This window comes from Lagenorhynchus albirostris, chromosome 7, assembly GCF_949774975.1.
Source record: "Lagenorhynchus albirostris chromosome 7, mLagAlb1.1, whole genome shotgun sequence".
In the NCBI taxonomy this organism is placed as follows: domain Eukaryota; kingdom Metazoa; phylum Chordata; class Mammalia; order Artiodactyla; family Delphinidae; genus Lagenorhynchus; species Lagenorhynchus albirostris.
In genome coordinates, this window is record NC_083101.1 from 64,521,744 (window position 1) to 64,546,954 (window position 25,211).

At 41.9% G+C, this 25,211-nt stretch overlaps 1 protein-coding gene across 4 annotated transcripts in view; it reads right to left on the bottom strand.

Moving 5' to 3' along the window:
* TTC39B (tetratricopeptide repeat domain 39B) overlaps nt 1–25,211 on the bottom strand; it is a 133,860-nt gene that overhangs the window by 41,327 nt on the left and 67,322 nt on the right. For all 4 annotated transcript variants that reach the window (XM_060155091.1, XM_060155093.1, XM_060155090.1 and 1 more), the window contains 5 exons: nt 24,244–24,339; nt 11,719–11,829; nt 8,371–8,502; nt 7,317–7,393; nt 1,604–1,671 (listed from right to left, as the gene is read on the bottom strand). In XM_060155091.1, the coding sequence (XP_060011074.1) occupies nt 1,604–1,671; nt 7,317–7,393; nt 8,371–8,502; nt 11,719–11,829; nt 24,244–24,339 (484 nt within the window). The remainder of the gene's footprint in view (nt 1–1,603; nt 1,672–7,316; nt 7,394–8,370; nt 8,503–11,718; nt 11,830–24,243; nt 24,340–25,211) is intronic.

The window sequence follows — 25,211 nt, forward strand, 5'->3', positions numbered from 1 at the left end:
GGCCATCTGTGTGTATATAACTCAGCACTGCTGCAGAAACCTACTGCAAAAAAGGGAATGACTAAGGAATAAGAAAGCTACCTGTGCTGTACCTGTGCCACTCAAGTATGCAACATACCTGCCAGTAGCAGTTGAGGACATTGGTAAGAGGGGAGTAGGGAACTGGCGGGGAGATACCAGTTTGGTTAGAAAAAGCCTTCCCCATGTGTGATATTCAGATACAGAACCACTGCCATAGTCAATGAGGGCTACTAAATGCTGAAGCAGAGACATGCCCAGGTGAAATTCTCATCTTTGAGAGGGTGCACATTTGCACAATGGAGAGTGAGCTGGAGGGAAGAGAAACTACAGACTGAAGGTCCCGGGGTTGCCATGCAGTCTAGGGAAGAGCTGACAAGCCCCCCACTAGAACAATTATAGTCAGAATAAAGAGGAAGAGACGGAGCTGATAAACCTTGAAAAGGTAAAAGCAGCACGACCACGAGCCTGGCTGGACACAGAGGCATGAGGAAGAGGGGAGCCGTGGATAGCTCCCAGATGCTGAACTACAAGCCCTCCAGACATAAAAAACAAAAAACTTTCAAATCAATGATTTTATTATCAAATTATCATTTGAAAAACACATCAGAAAAAACTGGGGGCCTCCGTGACTAGCCTTATGTTTACTGAGGCAGTAAGACTGTTGTTTTCAACCAGCCGTCATAATAGGTGGGGTTTTAGGAAACAGGGCCCTACACCAGATTGACTTAATTTTACTTAACCAGAATCCAACCTAAGGGGTCACCCTCCAGAAAAAGAGAAAAGCAACTCTCAGTTCAATGTAAATCATTGAGATTGAGGAAGATTTTCCATCTTACAGTTGAATTTCTGCCCCCTTACAATCTCCACCCCACTTCTACCCCACTTGTATCCATCCCCGCCACCTGTGTGGCCACCATGTTAAAATCCATATTTTTTAGAAGAACTGGAAGCTACAATGACAGGCAAGGTACTGACGGTAACAATTCCTAGAGGTGAAATTTAAATGCCCCATGAGAAAAGGAGTCATTGTTTTGTTTAGTGACTTTTTTTAACTGCCCTTCCAAAATAAGAAATAAAAGAAAGGGGAATGAAAATACAAAGAGCGGGGAAATAAAATCTGAGGTATACACGGGAAGGTTGGCTCTCGACGCATGCATAACTAAGCTTTGCTGAAGCATCTGATGCAAGAAGGGAACAGCCAAGGATGCTGAAGCCTCCTCCAGCCGGTCACTCCCGTGTGCAGCCCTCCACCATGAGCAAGCACGAAGAGGGATACCCTCACAGTTCTCATACGGAGCAGCAGCCTGAAATCAGGTGAGGTAGTTGCAAGGCAGCTTCTTCAAAAGGCAGTGGTTGCCAATAAAGCGAAGTTCAAAACAGAATTTTAAGTGCATTTGAGTAGGAAAAAAAAAAAAACCCAGGGTCTTCTTTCAGCCAAAGTTTATCAGTAATAACAAATATCTTCCACTACGACTCTAAGTCAGAAGAACTGAAGCACTGACATAGAACGAGCCACATTTCTTCTATGTCGTACTTGGCAGGCTTCCCGGGCGACGCTGATTCTAAGCCAAATGTTCATTACCTGCACAAACGTGAGGGCTGCTTTCTGTAGGAGGCACTCGGCATAACAGATTTCGGCATGCATTTCCTCTAATAAAGACAAATAAAAATATATTAAGGAAAATCCCATATCCACAGTAATTGCTCTGAGATGTTCAGAAAAGACGGGTAGATAAATGAGCCCAAGGGAGACAATAAAAACCTAGGTTGCTTTGGTGCTTCCATAAAAGTGGAATGCTGACCTCAGTTCTCAGGCCCTCAGCAAGAATTTTCCAGAATGCATGAAATGCTTCGGGGAAGTTATCTTTGGCTCCATTCACATATAACTGCCAAGAGTCGGGCCCCTGGTGTCAAAGACCCAAACTCAGCTCACCAAAATGTAAAAACCGAAATGTAAAAGCAATTCTTGGAAAAAAGGAAACAACTTATCTTTTAACTTAACGGGAACAGGCAAGTTTAACACAGTTATAGATTGGAAATCTAACTTAAATATACTAATTCTACCTTCTAAAACATGAAGGCATGATAGTCATGACAATGGTTAGGCATGCTATTCACTTGAAGAGAAAGCAGTAATTCCCTAGGGTTCTAGGAAAAAGAACTGGCCTGCATGCCCAACTCATGACTCCTCATTCAGGGAAGACTTGATGTGAAAAAGTTCACACTAGCACAGTCTGGGGCTATTTGGATCACTGAGATATCTAGTGCAGGAACAAGGCACTCACAAAAGGGCTACATAAAACTACGTATGTATCCCTGGGACACGTGGAGTGCCCCAAAACACGTGGCCTATCCATGATACCTGCAGAGATTGGGGAGGGAGAAATCTTTGCCTTTTTTTTTTTTTTTTTTTTGCATAAACAAAATCAGCAGATTCCCGTTTTATCCATGGGATGCAAACTGGTGTGTTATTTAAGTAAATGAGCTTTGGGGTATTTCACGGCCTAGGTGGCAGGGAAGGCCCTGCCACGTACTAGCTGTAGAACCTCGAGCAAGCTACCCTCCCTCTCTCTGCTGTTTTCCTTGTTCCTGAAGTCCAGCTAATGACATCTCTACTTCAGAGCAGAAGAATTCAACCAGGTGCTGCCTGTGAAGCTCACTGGGCAGAGTAAGCCCTCAATATGCATCAGCTACTTTCACTAAGATTACTGCCCTTGGTCCATGGCATGCTTTTTGCCAAAAGTTCAGAAAGTAGAACATCTTTATGTGATGTAAGTAACTGAAAAACGGGGTATCTCTGTGTTAATGGGAACATTGCTGAATCTAACTGGATAAGAACTAGTGCTTTATTGCTTTCACTTACACACACAGGACCCCTCCCGACAACACACACACACTCACATACACACACACACACACTACTAGTTCTCACAAACAGGTTCACCTTCCTGCCACGCTCATATTCCAAAGGCTGATTTACAAAGAAGCAACAATGCAACTAAGATCTTCCAACAGCACGCATAAGATGGGGCCAGACGCACAACAGTCGAGGAGCTGTGGCCCCGCGCAGTCTGGCAGCATCAGCAGCCACAGTCTCCGTCCTTCGGAACACCTCACCTCCAAGTGTGCCCCTGAATTTTCTCCATGTGTTCAGTGGGAGAAAAACTGGTAACTTTTATTTTTACAGACTCACTTGAATATCCTCCTTCCAGGGAAACTTGTAACAAAGTAGCAATTGTTAGTAATTATTCACTTTGAAAGCCTGCTCAGTAACCCAGATGGCTGGCTTGGGGCGTGTGCCAAGAAGGCAGGGAAGCGGCTGCTGGGAGAGAAGCAACACGAGCAAAGGCAAGGAGCACGGAGCCCTGCGTGGCAAGTCCAGCGGTGCACCTTTGGCTGAAGCACGAGGTGTGTACAGGGACGAGTGGGCAATGGGCCTGGAAACGTAAGTCGGGGCTGAATTATGGACGACCTTGAATATCAGAGTCTGGGCTTCATTTGGTAGACAATGGTGAGTCCTTGCAGACATCTGAGCAGAAGGGCAGATGGATCAGAGTTAAGCTAAAGATGGACAAGGCAAAGAGCAGCACAAACGACGTAACAAGAAGCCAGAGATAAAAGGGAAGAAAGTTTGAACTCTGTATTCTGCACGTAAGGAATCTTCATATGAAATTCCTTGCACATCCTAAGCACTGTATATAAACGTCGGTTTTTAAAGGCAATTTGAAAGCCATTTAGGGCAATATGCCAGCCATGAGGAAGGAAGAATGGGTGTGTCCCATGTTAAACCCACAAAAAGTTTAATTAAATATCCTCACTCCTGCAGAAAACCAGCCATTCAAGGATGGAAATGGAAATTACCAAGAGGAAAAACAAAGTGCACCCTAAATCCACAATGTTTTGACATGCTCCCTTGAACACAAAGTCTGTTTGGGTTGCAGCAACAGCCAAACTCATTAGGAATAAATGCAATTTAATTTATAAAAGTCTTATTTCTTCACTCTGATTGATTTATATTGGGCAGCCCTTAGCTCTCAAAATTAGACATTTGGCATTTACAAATAGGTACCTACCAGAACATCTTTTAATTATAAATTCCTCAGTTCACGGAAGGAAATAACTTCATTATGCACTGAACTGTCAGCTAAGCATGCCTTCAGACATAAAAGTCTAAATAAACCTTATTTCAGAACAGGTTCAAGTCACAGCCTGATTTATTTTCATAATTTTTAAATTAAGACCTTATTTTTTAAGAGTAGTTTTAGGTTCACAGAAAAATTGAGGGGAAGGTACAGAGATTTCCCATATATCCCTTTCCCCTCAAAACACACATAACCTCTCCCATTATCAACATGCCCTCCAAAGTGGTACATTTGTTACAAGTGACTAACCTCCACTGACACATCATAATTACCCAAAGTCCGAAGTTTACATTAGCCTTCACTCTTGGTGTTGCACATTCTATGGGTTTGGACAAATGTATAATGACATGTATCTATCATTATGGTATCAGTATTTTTCACTGCCCTAAAAATTCTGTGTTCCACCTATTCATCCCCTGGCAACCACTGACCTTTTTACTGTCTCCATAATTTTGCCTTTTCCAGAATCTTATATGCTTGGAATCATACAGTAGGTTGCCTTTTCAGATTGGGGTCTTTCACTTAGGAATATGCATTTAAGGCTCCTACACGTCTTTTCATGGCTTGATAGCTCATTTCTTTTTAGCACTGAATAATATTCCACTGTCTGGATGTACCATACTTTATTATTTATCCATTCACCTATTGAAGGACAAGTTCTGAATAAAGCTGCCATAAACATTCATTTGCAGATTTTGGGGTTAACACAAGTTTTCAGCTCCTAGTTTTGTAAGAAACTACCATACTATCTTCCAAAGCGGCTGTACCATTTGCATTCCCACCAGCCATGAATGAGAGTTCCTGTTCCTCCACATCCTCACCAACATTTGGTGTCGTCAGTGTTCCAGATTTTGGACACTCTCATAGGTGTGTAGTGGTATCTCATTGCTGTTTATTTTTCAATATTTCTAAATATGCCACGCCCAAAGACACAATAAAAAGATAAGAACAGTACCATCTATTTTCAAGATGTCTGACACAGAAGTAATTCAATATTTCCTTCATCCATATGTGACACATTTCGTGCCCTTTTCTACCCAACTACAGGAGAAGGTGTGGGGTTATGTGGCTTAGGGAAAGGCAGATCGGGTTTGAACTCTGCTCTGCTAAGCAGGTAATCTTGGACCATTTGTCTAATCTCTCTGAACATCACTTTCTAGTCTATAAAAAGGAGGTTACACAGGTTAGATTGGACAATGCTAAGGAAAGCATCAACGACAGTGTCTCACACATAGAGAGTGCCTTTAAAAAATAGGGCATTGGGCTTCTCTGGTGGCACAGTGGTTGAGAGTCCGCCTGCCGATGCAGGGGACACGGGTTCGTGCCCCAGTCCGGGAAGATCCCACATGCCACAGAGCGGCTGGGCCATGGCTGCTGAGCCTGCACGTCCGGAGCCTGTGCTCCACAACGGGAGAGGCCACAACAGTGAGAGGCCCGTGTACCGCAAAAAAAAAAAAAAAAAAATAGGGCATTATTATGTTTTAAGTTATTATTATTATTCATATTTATACCAATAATACCATGCCATTCTTTTGTAAACTAAGGTTAAAAAAGAATCTCAAATGCCAGGCTTTATATTGCAAAGAAAAAGGGAGGCAGGGGGAAATGGGCCACTGGAGAGAAGCCATATAGAGGAAAACAGAAGAATATAAATGAGTCAAATTTCTTTGGGGCCCATTTAATTTCCCACTGACCTACTTTAGTGGACTTTAGGTCTCCTGGGGCCAATTTACATAAATGGCCCTAAGATGAAAAATATGAAAACATAGTCTATCTGAAATCAAGGGGATAAATAAACTCTTAAGGGTCCTTGGAGGTCAGTTTCTGGAGAAAAAGATGATTGGCTTCAGCTGCCTGGAGGAACCAGTGAAATCTACTCTGCTGTATGACAGCTGCAGGGCCAGCATCATACCTTTTGGAACAAGTCTTGTAATCCTCTGTTATCAACACTCTAGTGAGCCCAAGTTCTCCAATGTCCATAACAAGTTGATAATACTCTTCTAACAAAGCAAACAAAACTTCATAATGAAACCCACTCAAAAATGTGTCTGACACACCCTTGACCACTAGGAATGACAGACAGATGTATCCAGAATTGCTCCTGCCTTAATCGGCTACAGCTACTGTAACGATTTTGTGTTACCTCTTCCAGAGAACAAATATGACAATGACAACACAGGCACAAATGCTCCTTGGACGGCAGAAGCTTTACTCTACAATGGCCTCATTTGAAAGATGTTATTTTCTCTTCTACAGGTGTACTGGGATGCTCCTTTCTTATAAACCATCCTGATTAGAGAATAACACTAATAAAACAGGGCTGATCATAGAACTTCTGCCCTAATCTCTGTGGAATATCAAGCAATTGATAGCAAAAGGAGTCATTTCCTCCCAGCCATCTGATCAAATGCTGCAGAGATTCCTGGATTCTCGAATATTCCTAAATGTCCACAAACCAAAAAACATCTTCCATACTGTGAAACATCATCATTATTTTAAAGGTATCAAAATTACTTTGACCTTGAGGAAAAAATTAATAGCTTGCGGAAAAATAGAAACTTTTGTACATGGGTGGTAAGAATATAAACTGACCTAATTTTTTGTAGAAAAAACTGTCAATATCTATAAATGTTTTCTATTTTCAAATAGTCCCAGTAATTCCACTTCTAGCAATCTATCCTATGAAATACTTACAAAAATGCATGAAGGCATTATTTGTAATAGCAAAAAAACCAATGTAACTGCCCTTCAATAGAGACAAAGTAAGTAACTGGTGGCACCTGTCCTAAGGAATACTAAATAGCTATTAAATAGAATGAAGTACAATTTATATGTCTTGACATGGAAAAAGTCAATTGCCAAAAATTACATTGTAGCCTAACATGTATAACATGATTCTACATTAGCAAAAAATGAAAAACTACAAAAATCCTATGTGTACCTTCTGTATATATTTGTACATGTACACAGAAAAGTCTGCAAGGCTTGAAAACCAACTATTAACAGTGGTTACTTCTAGAGGGTGAGTATTAAGGGGAAGAGAAAAAGACATTCCATTTACTTTATATTATACACTTAAGTGTTGAATTTTATGAGCATGACCACATTTTAGTTTTTCAAAGAAAGGAAAAAAACCTTTTAAAGGCCTCTTACCTTCAGTCAGCTGTTCCAATGATCCTCTAGAAAGAAGACTTGAGAAAGATTCTACGACTGTGCATTTTTTCCTGTATCTGCAGAGAATAAGTAGAAGGGGAGATGGGAAGTAGAAAGAAAAAAATGACAATAATCAAGCTCACTTTCATTTGACATTCATTTCAGTCACAATCACACCAAAGAGTCACCAAAACAGAACTCTAAACCCTAAAATCTCTGGGGCAGAGACCACCCTTTTGAACCCTGCACACCCAGCTCCCAGCACTGGCATCCTGTGGGCATTTAACCCAAGCTTACTGAACAAGTGCATGGACAAACATACACGTAACAGTCAATACTAACCCTGTCATGCACCTTCCCTGATCTCTATGGCTAAAATCAGTATTTCTGTTGTTAAGGGTCACCTCGTCACGGGTTAAGAATGGAGTTAGAGTGCAGTGTTTGGAAACTCTCTTCCCTTGAGGGGCTGGAAACATAATTACAAGAGGACATAATTTCAGCAATGTTAAAATTCACCAATGCTAGTTAACAGCTTTTGCTAGGAGCTTCCTATACACACAAAGATTAAAATAAAACTGAAATTCCATGTCATTTACACCAAGCAAAAGTGTTTAAATATGTCTATTTAGACAAATAAAAGACTCCCTTCTGACTTCGCAGCATTTCCCACATAAAAGAAGAATGCTCCTTGCTTGGCCTGGCTTGGCATGTGGTACCTAAACGCTCCACCAGGGGGACCCCGAGAGATGCTTGCTGCTAATCCCACTGAAATCCTCAGCCCTTCTCGGTAGTTCAAGTACCAACGAGAAAAGTGGAAGATACAGATGCCACGTGTTCCGCCATCCCAGCATCCTACTATAATTCTTTAGTGGAAATATTTTTATCTCCCGTACATAAAACTACATGAGACCAGGAACCTGTGATGCTCAAGTCCTTTTCTATAACCGTGGCCAACTTCCAACAGAGCTCTCTGTCAGGCTAAGTGCATCCATTTTGTCACACAGACAGAAAGGCTTGTAGGCGTGTCTCAAGTATTTAATTACTCAGCTCATACTTTTGGCAAGTTTGTAAGGCGTCCTTCATGGCAGAAATGCCATTTTGGATGTCCTGTTGCTCGAAGGTCATGACGGCCTGCAGCACCACAATGGTACTGTAGCCCAAGGCATGGTACATGCTGTCCTTAGCCCTGGGGAGAACACGGAAATTACTACATTTCAATTCAACTGAAAAGCATTCAGGTCTCATCTGAAACTAATCACAAGAAATTCTAGTAAACCCATGACGTGACTTTCACAGTAACGACTTTTACTCCTTCACCATGATCACTAAAATAATATGGACTATGAAAGACATGCCCTAAAGAACTCAAACTCTGAGGACTTTCCAATTCAAGCCCACGCAGGCAGCACAAAACTTTCCAGGTTGAAGCAGAGTGCGGCATATGCTGTTCCCTGTTTGAGCACAAGGGGGCAGCCTGCTGACTCATTTCCTAGAAAATGTTTCAAAGCAAACCCAATTTTTCCCAGTTGTACAAGAAGCAGTGTACCGTCTTTTGCTCTGAAATAAGTGCTAAAATAAAGGCCACTGGAAACATAGTTTGTGACAGAGAAATTCTGATATGTTTTTTGAAAGGTAAGTCTTGTTTAAAATCATCCCCTCCCTTCTCCCAGCCAGAGGCCACGAGGAAGCAAGACTTTTGCAATAAGTTAGGTCAGCCACAAAGGGCCCAGACAAAAATTCATGGTAGATCTCTTACCGAATCTAATCCCATTATCTGGGAATCCTGATTAAAGTCCTGGATAATTCAAATTATCAAGTTATGCGTTCGATTCTTAAGGACATTCAGTCTGAATGGATGGCACATCCCAGACTCTCAGGCTATAAAAACCTCACCATCTCTTTCCTCAAAACTTCTTAAGCTATGTTAATTAGTTATTTATAAGATCTACAATATTAATGCATGGTTTTATTTTTTAATTCAAATACATTTTTAAAATACTTTTTTTTTTTTTTTTTTTTTTTTGCTGCTCTGCAAAACAAATACAAGCCACAGTATACTTCCCCCCAAGAAACAGTCTAAACAACCTTTGGTAATTTGCAGTTAGTCCCAAACAGTGAGGGCACTGGCTATTCAAAAAAAGAAAAAAGAAAGAAAAAAAAAGGAATAAGAGGAGCCCAAAGTGAATCAGCAATTGTGGTTTTAAACCTCACATTTAAAAAAAAATTTTTTTTATTGAAGTGTAGTTGATTTACAATGTTATATAAACCCCACATTTTAAACCAAAAGCTTCTCCAAGGGGAAAAAAAAGTATTCAAGTGGGAAAAACGTATGTTTATCAGTGAAACATGCATAAAGATCAGAGAATATAAAACTTGACTAAGTGTAAGACTGTCATTTATTTTCATTCCATATTATGACCAGCTGGGTGTCACTGAAGGAGAAAAAATGGAGACTTTTTGAATAAAAAACAAAGGAGACAGGCAGGCAGATTGAGAGAGGAGAGACAAGGAGAGAACAACAGGCAGAGAGAGAAAGAGAGGGAGGGAGAGAGGAAGACAGAGGGACATAGAGACAGAAGATGAAGAGACAGACAGACAGACAGAGAGATCTGAAGGACTAAGAAGGACAGAAGGAAAAAGGCAGATACAGGCAAGGTAGAGCAGCGGTCCCCAACCTTTTTGGCACCAGGGACCAGTTTCGTGGAAGACAATTTTTCCACGAACAAAAGGGGTTGGGGTGGAGGGGTTTCTGGATGATGCAAACACATGGATTTATTATGGTCTCTGTGCAGTCAAACCTCTCTGCTAATGACAATCTGTATTTGCAGCCGCTCCCCAGTGCTAGCATCACCCCTGAGCTCTACCTCAGATCATGAGGCATTAGATTCTCAGAAGGAGCACGCAACCTAGACCCCTCACATGCGCAGTTCACAGTAGTGTTCGCGCTCCTATGAGAATCTAATGCCACCACTGACCTGACAGGAAGCAGAGCTCAGGCGGTAATGCGAGCAATGGGGAGCGGCTGTAAATGCAGATGAAGCTTCACTTTCTCACCCGCCACTCACCTCCTGCTGTGCGGCCCAGTTCCTAACACGCCACGGACCAGTACCTGTCTGTGGCCCGGGAGTTGGGAACCCCTGAGGTAGAGGATGTGAGACAAGCATTGGGTGGAGACAGCCCTGGGCAACTTCCGTAGGCCGGGGACTTCACCATCTATTTTATCATCTGTTCTTAACCTCTGAAATGCTAACTGATCGCAGCTCTTCTAAGTCTGAGAATTACCACAGCCTCAGTAGGCACATTAATTTCTAAGATTCAAAGGCAATGACCAGAGTCGCATCACCCTGCTCACCCTACAGACTCCTCAAAGGAATGAGAGTCCCACTCTGTGCCCACATAACTGTCTTGAAATTATTATCTGAGGTCTAAGCTTCATCCAAGTAAGACACTGTGTTTGGAGGCACAAGGCAAGATTATTCCTGCCGAGCTCTAGTGACACTGGAGTCAAAGTGAGGCCTAGTAAGAAGGCGAAGCATAGGTTTTGCTGCCACATCATCAGAATTAACAGGTACTACTAATTGAAATGAAACTGCCTAAGTGATTTATCACATAAATAGGGAGTCCCAGTAAGATTTTTATTATCTTAAATTTCTTTTTAGCATCTGAGATTACCATATTTTAGTTCTTCCCACACCCATTTCTTTTTTTAATTTATTTATCTTATTTATTTATTTTTGGCTGCATTGGGTCTTCGTTGCTGGGCACAGGCTTTTCTCTAGTTGTGGTTAAGCAGGGGCTACTCCTTGTTGTGGTGTGCATGCCTCTCATGGTAGTGGCTTCTCTTGTTGCAGAGCACAGGCTCTAGGCGCACAGACTCAGTAGTTGTGGCTCCCGGGCTCTAGAGCGCAGGCTCAGTAGTTGTGGCTCACAGGCTTATTTGCTCCGCGGCATGTGGGATCTTCCCAGACAAGGGATCAAACCCGTGTCCCCTACATTGGCAGGTGGATTCTTAACCACTGCACCACCAGGGACGTCCACCCATGCCTATTTCAAAAGAAACTTTTCTCAATGATATTTAAGTTTCAGAGGAATATCCATAAAAATATTTCACTGAATAAAGCCAAATGAAGCTCTATGAAACTAATAAGATGACACTATTTGAACAAGTATAGAAATCAAGATAGGAAAAAGAATCAGAAATGCTCTACTAATTAAAGTTGAAAAGACAGACTTCTTAACTGGATATTAAAACTAATCAACATTTAGGGGTCTCAACCAAATTAGTTTATAAATATTCAGGAGGAAGTGCAGAAAAATTAACTGACAAGAATGACATCAGAGACAGAATCATCAAAAGCATCCAAAAAAATATATTTTATCTAAAAGAAATAAAGTTAATTACCATGGTCGAAGCAATTCTAAGGCATCTGTAAATTTGTTACTTAGAAATAAGTTCAGTGCCATTGCACATTCTTCCAGGCCACTCCTGAGATCCACCTTGGTTGACAGTGACCTAAAGATCAAGAAAAAAATACACAGAATTTCTACAGTTTTTACTTTTAGCAAGTTGTCACAGGGAGTGTGTGTGTGTGTGTGTGTGCGCGCGTGTGTGTGTGTGTGCGTGTGCGCGCGCGCACGTGTACACTTTGGAGACAGAGGACAGGCTGGAATTCTAACTCTGTCACTTACTCGCTGTGTCTCTAACCTCTGGGAACTTGACTTTCTCATCTGTAAAATGGGAACACCACCAACTACTTCATGGGGCTGTTTTGAAGATGGAACAAATTGACAAATAATGCTCAGAGCAGGCACTTAGTAGATGACAGTCCCCCCATCACTCCAAAGATCACAAGTGTAGGAACTACATCTATTCATGAGTGGGAGCAGAGGTTATTTTGTTTTAGTTTGATTATGTAGGGGTAAGAATGTATGTCAGTGGAAAACCGCATTGCCTAAAATCTAAAGAAGACCCTGCCAGGTTATTTGTTTTTGATTCCACAGGAATTATCTTACAGCTCTGTAAATTATACATAACTGATATCAATACAAAATAACTGTTATCTATAGACACGTGTTAAAAAAGAGACAACAGGCCCAGTCATCAAAAAAATCTACAAACAATAAATGCTGGAGAGGGTGTGGAGAAAACGGAACCCTCTTGCACTGTTGGTGGGAATGTAAATTGATACGGCCACTATGGAGAACAGTATGGAGGTTCCTTAAAACACTAAAAATAGAATTACCATATGACCCAGCAATCCCACTACTGGGCATATACCCTGAGAAAACCATAATTCAAAAAGAGTCATGTACCACAATGTTCATTGCAGTTCTGTTTACAATAGCCAGGAAAGCAACCTAAGTGTCCATTGACAGATGAATGGATAAAGAAGATGTGGCACATATATACAATGGAATATTACTCAGCCATAAAAAGAAACAAAATTGAGTTATTTGTAGTGAGGCGGATGGACCTAGAGTCTGTCATACAGAGTGAAGTAAGTCAGAAAGAGAAAAACAAATACCATATGCTAACACATATATATGGAATCTAAAAAAAAAAAAAAAAAGGTCATGAAGAACCTAGGGGCAAGACAGGAATAAAGACACAGACCTACTAGAGAATGGACTTGAGGATACAGGGAAGACACAGACCTACTAGAGAATGGACTTGAGGATACAGGGAGGGGGAAGGGTAAGCTGGGACAAAGTAAGTGGCATGGACATACATACACTACCAAACGTAAAACAGATAGCTAGTGGGAAGCAGCCGCATAGCACAGGGAGATTAGCTCGGGGCTTTGTTACCACCTAGAAGGGTGGGATAGGGAGGGTGGGAGGGAGCCGCAAGAGGGAAGAGATATGGGGATATATGTATATGTATAGCTGATTCACTTTGTTATACAGCAGAAAGTAACACACCATTGTAAAGCAATTATACTCCAATAAAGATGTTAAAAGAAAAGAGACAACAGGCGCAAAATGGAGTCATTTATGCTAAGCCCCACCAGGACTTAAAGTTAACCTAATTACAGTTCCAACCTTCTCCAAGAATGTGACCTATAACCAGCCAACCTGGAATTTCCTGCACAGCACTTGGAAATCCACTGATAGACCCCTTCCACTCCCCTTAGGAGGGCAACCTAGCCTAATACAATGCATTCTTTGCTATTAATTTCCTCTTTCCCCTGCTTCTTCTCTGCCTTGAAAAACCTTTCCTTTCCTGCAGCCTGAAGGAGCTCCTTTCTATTGCTAGATGGGATGCTGCCCAATTCACAAAGAGTTTAATAAAGACAATTAGATCTTCAAATTTAGTCAGTTGAACTTGTTACTTAACACAAGTAAATTCTGTCCTGGCCTTCAATCGACTTCCCTCCTCCACTGTGGAAGAAGCTAGTTTCGCCTGAATTTGCACATTCATTTCAACATTCCTTTACTCCATATGAATTTGTGCTGTTTTGATATCTCCTTCAAATCTGTTTTAACATCTGCCTAGTTCTCTCCCTGATTAATGAGTTAAGTAAAATTTTTAACATCTGTTCATTTTTACATCTGTATGAGTCATGATTTTACCCTTTTTTGAAACTCATGTTAATTATTTATGATTGATAGAAATTCTGCCCTTTAAAATGACAGCCATCTGTAAAATGTTTTGTGTAACAACATTTAACAAGAAAGTATGTCAGTAAGGAAATAAGCAGTACAATGATTCATTTCAAAGTGCTGAAAGTTGAATTTCTGTGCCACCATCCTCTCCATATTCATTTTTTAAGCAGGAAAACAAAAATCCCACTTCAGTTACTCATCTTCCAGAAGTGGGTTCTGAAGGTGCTGCAGGGAACCACCCACCCTCTGCCCCCAGGTCTTCTCATGGCTGGTTCCTTCTTGTTATTCAGATATCAGCTCAAAAAGCACCAACTCAAGACCTGCCTCGCTGACCTCAGCCCAACCTCTCTCATTGTTTTGTCTGCTCTATACCACTTATTACCATCCAAAATATCTTGTGCCTATATTTGTGGACCTGTTTGTCTTTGGCTACCTTCCCTCTCTAGGATATAAATGCAAGGAGGTTGTTTTAGTCACTGTTATGCCCCCAGGGCCTTTGGTTGTATCTAGAACATACTACAACCCCGTAAGTATTGTTGAGTGGCCGGATGCGTTGGGGGGATAGAGCGCTGCTCTGTGAGACGCTCAGAAACAGAATTCCTTATGCCTGGGACCTGAAAGCATCTCTCCTCCAGGGTGGTGCAGAAAGGAGACAAGCTCTTGGAAAAGGGGTTAGCTGGAGAGCTCATTTTGTGATGGTTAATTTTCTAAGGCAAGTTGAATGGGCTAAGCGATGTCTACATAGCTGGTACAACATTATTTTTGGGTCTGTGAGGGTGTTTCTGGAAGAGATTAGGCTTTGAATTGGTGAACTGAGTAAAGCAGATGGCCTTCCCCAATGTAGGTGGGCATCAGCCAATCCGTTGGGGGCCAGGATAGAACAAAAAGGCAGAGGAAGGGGGAACGCGTGATCTCTTCTCTATCTGAGCTGGGACATCTATCTTCTCCTTTCTTGTGCTTCTGGTTACCGGGCTGTCGGGTTTCAACTGAACTGCACCACCGGCTTTCCTGGTTCTGCAGCTTGCAGACAGCAGACCATGGAACATCTCGGCTTTGATAATCACGTGAGCCAATTCCCATGACAAATCAATCTCTCTTCTCTCTCTCTCTCTCTCTCTCTCTCCCCCATCTCGATATATCTCCTACTGGTCTTCTTTCTCTGAAGAACCCTAATACTAACACAGAATTGCTCTGCCCTTAAGTTTCTAGTGAATGAAGAGGTCAAATACGAATGCTAGGAGTTCACAAACCTCTCTCATGAAAATTTTTCACAAGTAAATTGCTTAATACCTTCCATATCAGTCCAGCTCCAAATTTTGTCAGTGTTAGTTCCTGAGCATCTCTTGGATTTATCCTGTTTCACCTCCACTGCCTGCCAAGTTAGCTGTCATGTGCTGCCTGGTGTCTACAGACACATTTCTCCCCCTACTTCCTCCCCCTACCTGCCCCCCCGCAATCAAATCTCTACCTAGAATTCACTCAGCTAATATTTATGGAGCTCTAACTACACACCAGACACTCTTCTAGGTGTTGGGAATACACACTGAGCAGACCCATAGGGTTCCCGGCTGTGGAAGAGCTGCGGAGGGAGGGCTGACTTAAAACAAGGAGACCAGTAACTAAGATCATCTCATACTGGGATAAGCGGTCTGGGGAAGAAACTGGTTGGGGAAGGGGGTGGGGTGAGGCCCAACATTAATGAGGATGCTCATAGAAAGTTCTTGAAGAGGGTGACATCCAAGTACTGCAGAATGGAGGCCGCCACGAGAATACCTGGGTTGAGGGGAGAAGGGAGGTTCTAAGCTGGGAATGCGGTGAGAGCAAGGCCGAGAGCGGGAGGAGTGAGGACAGAAAGCAGGCAGAGAACAGACACCATGGTGGCGGAGTAGATGGACTTTGTTTTGTTTTGTTGTTTTTGTTTTAAATAGCAATGCTATTTTATTTTTTTAATTAATTAATTTACTTTTTTAAACATCTTTATTGGAGTATAATTGCTTTACAATGGTGTGTTAGTTTCTGCTTTATAACAAAGTGAATCAGCTATACGTATACATATATCCCCGTATACACTCCCTCTTGCGTCTCCCTCCCTCCCACACCCGAGAAGATGGACTCTATTCTAAGAACAAGAGGAAATTTTTAGCTCAGCAATCCCCACTCCCTCCCTCATCACCCGTCCCTTCAACCATTAGGTGTTCCAGTGTTACCTCTCACCTGTTCTCTTAATTTCCACTCCCACCAGTTCTCTCAGAGTACAGCTCATCTTTTGTTACCAAGAAATGGGCTGAGAACAGATACCAGTCCCCTTGCCACAGAAACAGCCACCTCTGCATCTCAGCTGGCCACACTGGCACCTGGGTGGATGCACTTGCAAGCCCAGCTCAGAGGGAGAAACAGAAGTGGGCACTCGGCACCTCCAAACACAGTGAACTCAACCCTTCTAAGCGTTTTACTAACCTGTTCACATGAAATTAAGACCCCCTCCCCTCCAGAATACCAGTGCTACCATGTGTTTCACAAAGAATGACCAAGAGAGCAAGTGGAATCTCAGCTAGGACTTCTCACACGTCTGGGGGTCAGCTGTTCTCTCCATTCCCGCTGCCGCCACATTAACTGAGACGATCACCACTTCAAGCCTGAATTCTGAAACAGTCTCCAAGAATGCCTTCGTAGTACCAGCTGTGCTTAGGTGGCTCTCAAACTTTAGCGTGCATTCAACTCACCAGAGGGCTTGTTAAAACAAAAGCACTAGGCCACACCACCAGAGTTTCTGACTCAGTAGGCCTGGGATGGGCTCAGCAAGCTCCCAGATAATACTCATTTTTATGGACACCACCCTCAGTCTATTCTGCCTAAAACAGATGTTCAATCACACTGCCCCCTTCAATCAAGGACCTAAAATGGCAGCCACACCTACTGCATAAACCCTTCCGCTCAGCCTCATAACACCGGTCCAACCAGCCTAGAGTGATGAGTCCGACTATTTAAAAACAGCCAAGGGGTCTTCTGTGGTGGCGCAGCGGTTGAGAGTCCGCCTGCCGATGCAGGGGACGCGGGTTCGTGCCCCGGTCCGGGAAGATTCCACATGCTGCGGAGCGGCTGGGCCCGTGAGCCGTGGCCGCTGAGCCTGCGCGTCCGGAGCCTGTGCTCCGCAACGGAAGAGGCCACAACAGTGAGAGGCCCGCGTAACGCAAAAAGAACAAAAAACAAAACAAAACAAAAAAAACCTTACTGGCTATAAGGGCAAACAGAAGTGAAAACTTATCCCTTTGAAACATAAAGGTTATATTCCCTATACGATAATCAACATGTCAGAATTTTATTATTTATGAAGATTTGAGGATGGGGGCAGGAGCGCAGGGAGAAGAGGGCCATTATGGATCAAGCCAGCAGCAGGCAGACAGGAATTCTGGGTTCTTTGCTAAGTGCATCCAGAAAAAGTTTCTACTGCATTTAAGAGCCCAGGAGCCCCTTTGCTTCAAGACCCTCCATCAAAAATTTCTTATTGTGTACTAATTCCACTAAAACTGTGGTCCCAGATAACCAGAGCTCAGACTCGCAATGCCACTTTCAGTTATTTACCTGGAGATGTTGTTTCTGTCCTCTGAGAACTCAATTTATACTGATGCTATGTTGGGTAGAGAGGTAACTGGTGACTTTTTTTCTCCTCTTTCTGTATTATTTAAACTCTGTTCATGTCACTTTTATGATGAAATTTTGATTTATAAAGATTTTAAAACATAAAAGTAGTGTTATAAAGAAAAAAGTCTCATCTCCACCAATTCCCAGCTCTGAAGCCTTGAACAGCCCACCTTACCTCCCTAAGTTTCCGTTTCCTTATCTGTATGATGGGGATAGTCAAGCCTGCTGTTACTACTTTATAAGGTAGTTATAAAAATCAGGTATGCTCATGGAAATAAAAATATAAGCACTTATATATACTGAGGCATTAGTATAATTATCTAAGAGTGTCAAACTGCCCAACCTTGCCTGATAAGAACCACATACACACTCATACTTTATGACCTGGCGAAGTTTCTCCACACTTTGCACATAATCTAATGACCCAATATTAACCCTATCTGCTTCATGAGAACTGTTGCTTAAAGGCAGAGAGGGGATTTTTATGATTTGTGTTAAAATGAATAGAAGTCTAAAAAACCAATATATAATAATGCTGTACTTCGAAGTTCCTTGCCTCTTTTACTTGATAAATCAATTATTTAAAATAAGTGCACACCCAATCGAATAGTTAACACTTTTAAACTGTCCAAATGCATCTCTAATACGAACTTAATTTTAAATCCACTTCTATGTAATAAAGTATCAATAGTAATAGGTAAGCATTATGAATGTTGATGGAGCTATCTAGGAAATTCACAGATGAGTTAGAAAGTTAACAGCTGTGAGGGAGGAATAGTTCCTCCCACGCCTCAGATTTCCCTGAGGTGGGCCTTGGCTGGATAACACTCCTCTGCATAACGCTCGCACCTCTGCACTCCTCTTCTAGGAGAGGAGTTACCTGATTGGGCATAAGTGACCTGGCCCCCTTCCTATAGGGAAAGTGGGTACATTATAATCTATACTCTCCCCAGTGCGGTGAGCTAAGAAGGGCAGGTTCTACCCCACAACCCTCACCATCCTCACCAGGGAAGCTTGCAGTATAGCACCTGAAGTTCATTCAGAGGTGTGTCAAAAGCCCATTTCTCCAGGCATCTAATGTACATCCTCCAATACAGTCTTTAAGAATAATAAAACTGAGAGTCTGATCTCTATTGATCTGACCCCTTTACCGATATCTCAGCTGGCTCTAGACTTAGGCCAAAAAGAGACAGTTCTTTCAAAGAAAGAACTAAACACTTAAGATTTACAGGCACAGAATGGTAGCAGGGTCAGGGTTTACTCTTCAGAGACCTTTACCAACGTGTGTGGGAGTACTCAGGGTTCTTTCCCAGGCAAATCCAAGATCACATCTGTACTCAAGAACTCCAGGCCAACATGCGTCAGGCCTATTGATTCAGCTGTGTGGAGCCCAGAGGTTCAAGGAGCACGCACAGCTGGACAACCAGACTACAGAGACCCCCAGTACAACTCATTAACTACCCAAGGGAGAGAAGGGACCCAATAAGTTCACAATCTGCGGTAGGCTGTGTAGACTTTTAGGCAAGTCACTTAATCTCTCCAACTCTGTTCCCTCATCTAGAAAAGGGATATGAGGATATGACAATATCTACTCAACAGGTATTAACATTGCTGTTAGGAAGAGCAACAAAGAAGATATAAGGTCAAAATGCTCCTAAATAATGCATTTAAAGGAATAGGGAAATACTATTATTTTTTAAAAGAATAAACGTGCCTAGTCTTTCCTCCTGAATCACATGCTCATCATTCAGAACCAAACAGGATAGCAGAGCTCTGATCAGGAGCCACCCCTATGTGCCACAGTGCTTCATGTCATGTCTATTTTAGTAGATCTGTTAACTAACAGCAAGGGTGGTGTTTTTTGTTTTAGTTTTTTTTATGAATTATTTATGTATTTATCTTTGGCTGAGTTGGGTCTTCGTTGCTGTGCGCGGGCTTTCTCTAGTTGTGGCGAGCGGGGGCTACTCTTTGTTGCGGTGCGAGGGCTTCTCATTGCGGTGGCTTCTCTTGTTGCGGAGCACGGGCTCTAGGCGTGCGGGCTTCAGTAGTGAGGCTCACGGGCTCTAGAGCGCAGGCTCAGTAGTTGTGGCACACGGGCTTAAGTTGCTCCACGGCATGTGGGATCTTCCCGGACCAGGGCTCGAACCCATGTCCCCTGCATTGGCAGGCGGATTCTTAACCACTGCGCCACCAGGGAAGCCCAAGAGTGGAGTTTTTAATCAATTGTTCCTAAAAAGCACTTAGTCTTCAAAACCAGAACATGATACATCAAATTCCTTTAAATTACCTGTGCTTATTGCTTTTCCTCCTATCCTGATTTATTAATAAATACAATTATAATAAGCTGCTCTTTAATAGCCCATTGGTATGGTAATAATTTAGCCTTGCCCAATCATCTCTAATAAAACTTATTTTGAAGTGGCTTCTTTTTAGCAAAGATTGCTAACTCCCCCTGGTTTTTCTTACTAGTGAATGTGCTGGTCAACCATAAACAACGAGGCAGAAGCTCCTTAGGGTAATGCCTAGTGAGTCAGAAAGAAGCAAGAAAGTACAGCAAGAAGGTGAGATGCACACAAAAACCCTGTCTCAGCTTTCCTGAACTCAGTCCAGAGGTTTCCTTCTTAAGCTAGGAAGGATTTTTCCAAGACGAGATGATACACATGTCTTAATAGCATGGGAAATGTACCTAGTACCTAAGACAAAAAGGAGGTCAAAGAAAACTAGGATGAACTCTATATAATAATGTCTGGGTTAACTATCCCGCATTTCTTTTTTCTTTCACTATGGTAGCACACACATAATTAAAAATTTACCATCTTAACCATTTTTAAGTGTACAGTTTAGTAGTGTTAAGTATCTGTACATTGTTGTGCAACTAACCCCCGGAACGTTTTCATTCTGCAAAACTGAAACCCTATACCCTTTAAACAGCAACTCCCTCTATGCTGCATTCTTGACTAAACAATCCAAGAGAGGGTCCCTCCTTTCTCTCACAAGCCTCTAGTCAAATTTTGCCCATAACCTTAATGATTTAGCCATTTGAAAATCTCATCCTACTAAACAGTCTTTAGAACTCAGGTTTCCGGGTGACCAGAACTCCCTGCATAACTCTGGGATTCGCATATGCCAGCTTTTGTCAGGTAATAATTAAAGCTACCAATGGTCTGTGCCCATGCTGAGCTATGGTCTAGGCTTGATAAGGGAAGTATTAAAATGTCTGTAAATGGGTTTCCCTGGTGGCGCAGTGGTTGAGAGTCCGCCTGCCGATGCAGGTGACACGGGTTCATGCCCCGGTCCGGGAAGATCCCACATGCCGCGGAGCGGCTGGGCCCGTGAGCCATGGCTGCTGAGCCTGCGCGTCCGGAGCCTGTGCTCCGCAACGGGCGAGGCCACAGCAGTGAGAGGCCCGCGTACCGCAAAAAAAAAAATGTCTGTAAATGGTTTGCTCTCCATTCCTTTAATCCTGAGATGCTATACCTCTGTTCTTCCTGCTTTCGACAAGTTTCTCAAGTAGATCAAGAAGACAAAATATACTTTGTCTTAGAGATTTAAAAGTGGGCAACCTTGTCGTCATTACATTTCCCACGGAAGACCAAACAACATGTCTCTCAACTCAAAAAGATATGGTAAGAGGAGGAAATAATGGAAAGGCTCGGGGCCAGGGTGGAAAGTCTTTCCTCCTTTTTCCAAAGGTGACTTTAACACAACTGCTTCTGGGTGTCAACAGATATGAACTGACGAACACAGAACTTAACAAATGTCTGCAACTTTGTCACTGGTGCCCTGGAAGGACACAGGCGATAACTCGAACTCTATTTCAGAGTTTTGCAAGGCATTTCAGTTAGCCATGTACTGCTCTCGACATCAGGATCCTTGCATGGAAAGATTCTTTCCTGGCTCTTTCAAGTTGAAGTATAATCAAAAGAAACCATGGGGCTTCCCTGGTGGCGCAGTGGTTGAGAGCCCGCCTGCCGATGCAGGGGACGTGGGTTCGTGTCCCGGTCCGGGAAGATCCCACATGCCGCGGAGCAGCTGGGCCCGTGAGCCATGGCCGCTGAGCCTGCGCTCCGCAGCGGGAGAGGCCACAGCAGTGAGAGGCCCGCGTACCGCAAAAAAAAAAAAAAAAAAAAAAAAAGGAAAAAAAAAAAAGAACCCATGGTTGTCAAAGCATTTTGTAAGACTAAACAGATGAAAGGGATTACAACCAGGGAAGCAAATGGGTTCATCATTAAAGATGCTCTGGCCAGGAAATGAGGAGATGGAGCATCAAGATGCAGACCAACCACTGCCTGGCTGAGGCACCTTGGGTATGTCACCTGCCATCCAGGATTGCTCGTTTGTGAAATAGTGACTAAACTCCCTCCTTGACTGCCTCACAGCTTTGTGTGGAGGAGCAATACACCGGGTGTCAGTGGAGCAGTCACATGGGGAGTATACATTAGCTAGGGCGCCATTATGCTCTATGCGGTCTAACTACCCACAGACTTGCTCAAGTTAGAAGCATTGCTCAACTTTGCAGACGTCCTTCTGGGCTGCTTCACAATAAATTTACAAGTGCTTGTTTTTACAAATGCGTTAGAAGACCTGTTGATTGAAAGGCAGAGTAGGAATTTTTATTGTTTCATTTTTTTAAAGAAAAATCTTAATTTTAATAATTTAATTTTAAAACGAAACCTACAAATGCTAATACTATACTTCTTACGTTTCCCTCCTGTTTCTTCCTTTATATGTCTTTAAACCTTTTCCTCTCTGCCGTCTTTCCAACTCAGAAAATGCACAAATCTCACTCATTTCTACTTAAAGTAAAACCAGCCAAAAAGATAGCTTTTGATTTTGTTTTCTCTCCTGAACTTCTCCCACTCCTTCTTTTCATAGGCAAAAGCTTCAAAAAAGAGTTGACTCTCACTTTCCCTACTTCCCCTCCTCCCATTCATCTCCCACTGCAGCCTGGCAAGGAACCCTCTAAGCTAAAGGTCTATGATGACCTAACTACAAAATACAAAGGATGCTTTCCAGCCTTTATCCACGTAGACCTCTTTGCAACACCTGGCTCTGCTGACCTCATTCCAGAACTCACCCCTCCCCAACCCCTTGCCCACCTTGCAGCTACCATCTCATTTAATCGTCCTGTCCCTCAAACCTCCATAGCTCTGCATGAAATCATTCCATTAGCTGCTCCTTCAATGTCTGTGTTCATGGGGCTTCCTTCCTTCACTCTCTTCTCATTTGCTTTGCTCTCTCTTGGAAAGAGCACGTACAGTTCATGCCTTCAAAACTACACATATGCTGAAAATTCCCAGTCTACCGATACAACCCAGAGCTCTCTCTGAATGCTATGCCCTTAATTTATCACTGCTTTCAGTAATATTTTTAAAATTTATTTTATCCCAGCTTTCAAACTCAGCATTATATAAATGTTGATGCAGTGGTTACCTAGGAAACTATCAGATCAGTTAGAGGACAACTATGAGGGAGGAATACATATTTCTGAAGATAGCTCAGATTTCCATGAGCAGAGACATATGAAATCAAAAAGTAATGTGGAAAATAAACGCCTTCAGATCCTGAGAAGTTATTTTCAACTTCATCTCCATTCCTCAATCCTTATAAATATTGCACCGCTTCCTTATATTGTGAGGGTTGAGTCCTAAGACAAACCGCCAAGCCCATGAGTATTGTGAACATACTCAAAAGTAGCTGAAATTTCAAATGCAAAATCTAAAAGGCCGAAGACGTGCTGTATAAAGTTTAATAAACCCGTAAGGATAAATGGAAAGCACTTTTTCATGGTATAAAATAAAGCTTTAACAAAGTTGCCTTAATAACCGAGAAAGGAACAACTTACATATTCAAAAAGTGACAACTGGCTAAAATAATTCTAAAATGGGCGTAAAGGAACAGTACTTAGCAATCAAATATGATATTATAAAACACATTCACTGGAAAGGAAAAATGTCACGATGTATTATGCTTTGAAGTGGGTTACCAAAGAGTAAAATTAATATGATCCCAATTTAGAAAAAAAATTAATATCTCTATATATGAAGAGAAAAAGAAAGAATACACACCCAAAAAACAGTTATGGTGATGGTAATACATATTTTATCTCTCCTTTGTGCTTTTGTATATTTCCTGAATTTTCTATGACAAATGCTTCTTAAATGCACTTTTAAGCCAAAGTTACAAGAAGAATACAGTTAGAAAAACAATCACAATACAATGTTCAATGAAAAAGGTATGGCTACATCTATATCAAGGAGCACATGCCTAGAGAAAAGACTGGAATGAAATATACCAAAATTCTAACAGTGCTCATAATTCTTCTTTCCTCCATCTTGCCCGATGCTTGGCAATATGGTTACATTATTTCATAATAAAATAAATGGTTAAAATTTTAAAAGATGAAAAAAGGCTCAAGAGGGAGTTGTACCCCAAGAGTTGAATTTGGTTTTGTTTCTGCTTTTATGTAACAGGGTGACCTACTCACTAAATCCCTTAGGAGCTCTGAGACTCCTTCCCTAATTTGTAAAATGGGCACTTATACCTGCCCAGGCCTCTCTCCACCCTACCCATTAGTAAAACACAAAGCCCTATCTAACATCAACACTGCAATTTACCCAAGGGTTGGACTGCTCTCCCCAGTCCCCCAGGAACACCCACACCCCCCCCCTTTCCTGACCTTTTCACGTTAGATGTTCGGTGCTGTCCGGATGCCTGTTTTGTATCAAACGATGAGAAGTGTTGGCTACTTGTTGCCATATCTACACGAGAAGGCCTGTTAATAAAAAGGCAGTGAGGTTGTTACTTCTTTGTCTTACAGGAAAAGTCTACATAGATTAAAGTATACAACACAAGTCGTTCAATTATTTATATTATCTCACTTCCATTTCTTATCAGTTCTGAAAATCAAACAGAATCCACTCAGTTACATGGTGAATATTCCTGAAATACAGCCCCAATAAAATAAACTTATTTTTCTTTATATTCCAGTACACAAAAAAGAAATTAATGAAATCACCCCCCAAAACTCTCCACCCAAAGATAACATTGTAGCTTGTATATATCCTTCCAAATCTTTTCCCTATCTATCTGTCTATATTTTTCTTGATTGAAATGGAATATTACTGTAGGGGAGGAAAAAGTTTTTGTCAACCCTCTTAGGGTCACTGGCTGGGTCTGGAAATTAAACTGACAAAGACAGATCAACAAGAGAAAAGCACACAAAGTTAATTGAATGGTTACATGTACGTGAGAGCCTTCATAGAACAATAAAGACCCAAAGAAGTGAGCAGAGCAGAAATCTTTTATACCTTTCTGACAAAGAAACAATACATTTGTCAAGAATTGGAAAAACAAATGGTGAAGGCCTAGGGGTAAATGGTGAAGGAATAACTTGGAATAAATAAGGGTTAATTTAACAAGATTTGTCTGCAGACTCTGAGCTGTACGAGTCTGTCTCCAGTAAAAACAGAATTTATGTCCCACCTTTAGGCAGAAAGAGGGAACTTTTTCAGTGTTTACTGCTTCTTGATTGCCTTCAGCTCAAAATGATTTTTATGTCAAAGAGGCATACGTATTTTGGGATAACATATTCTGGTTTCCTTTATTATATGCTTACTTTATCCTGAATCTTTTCTTCTCAACAAA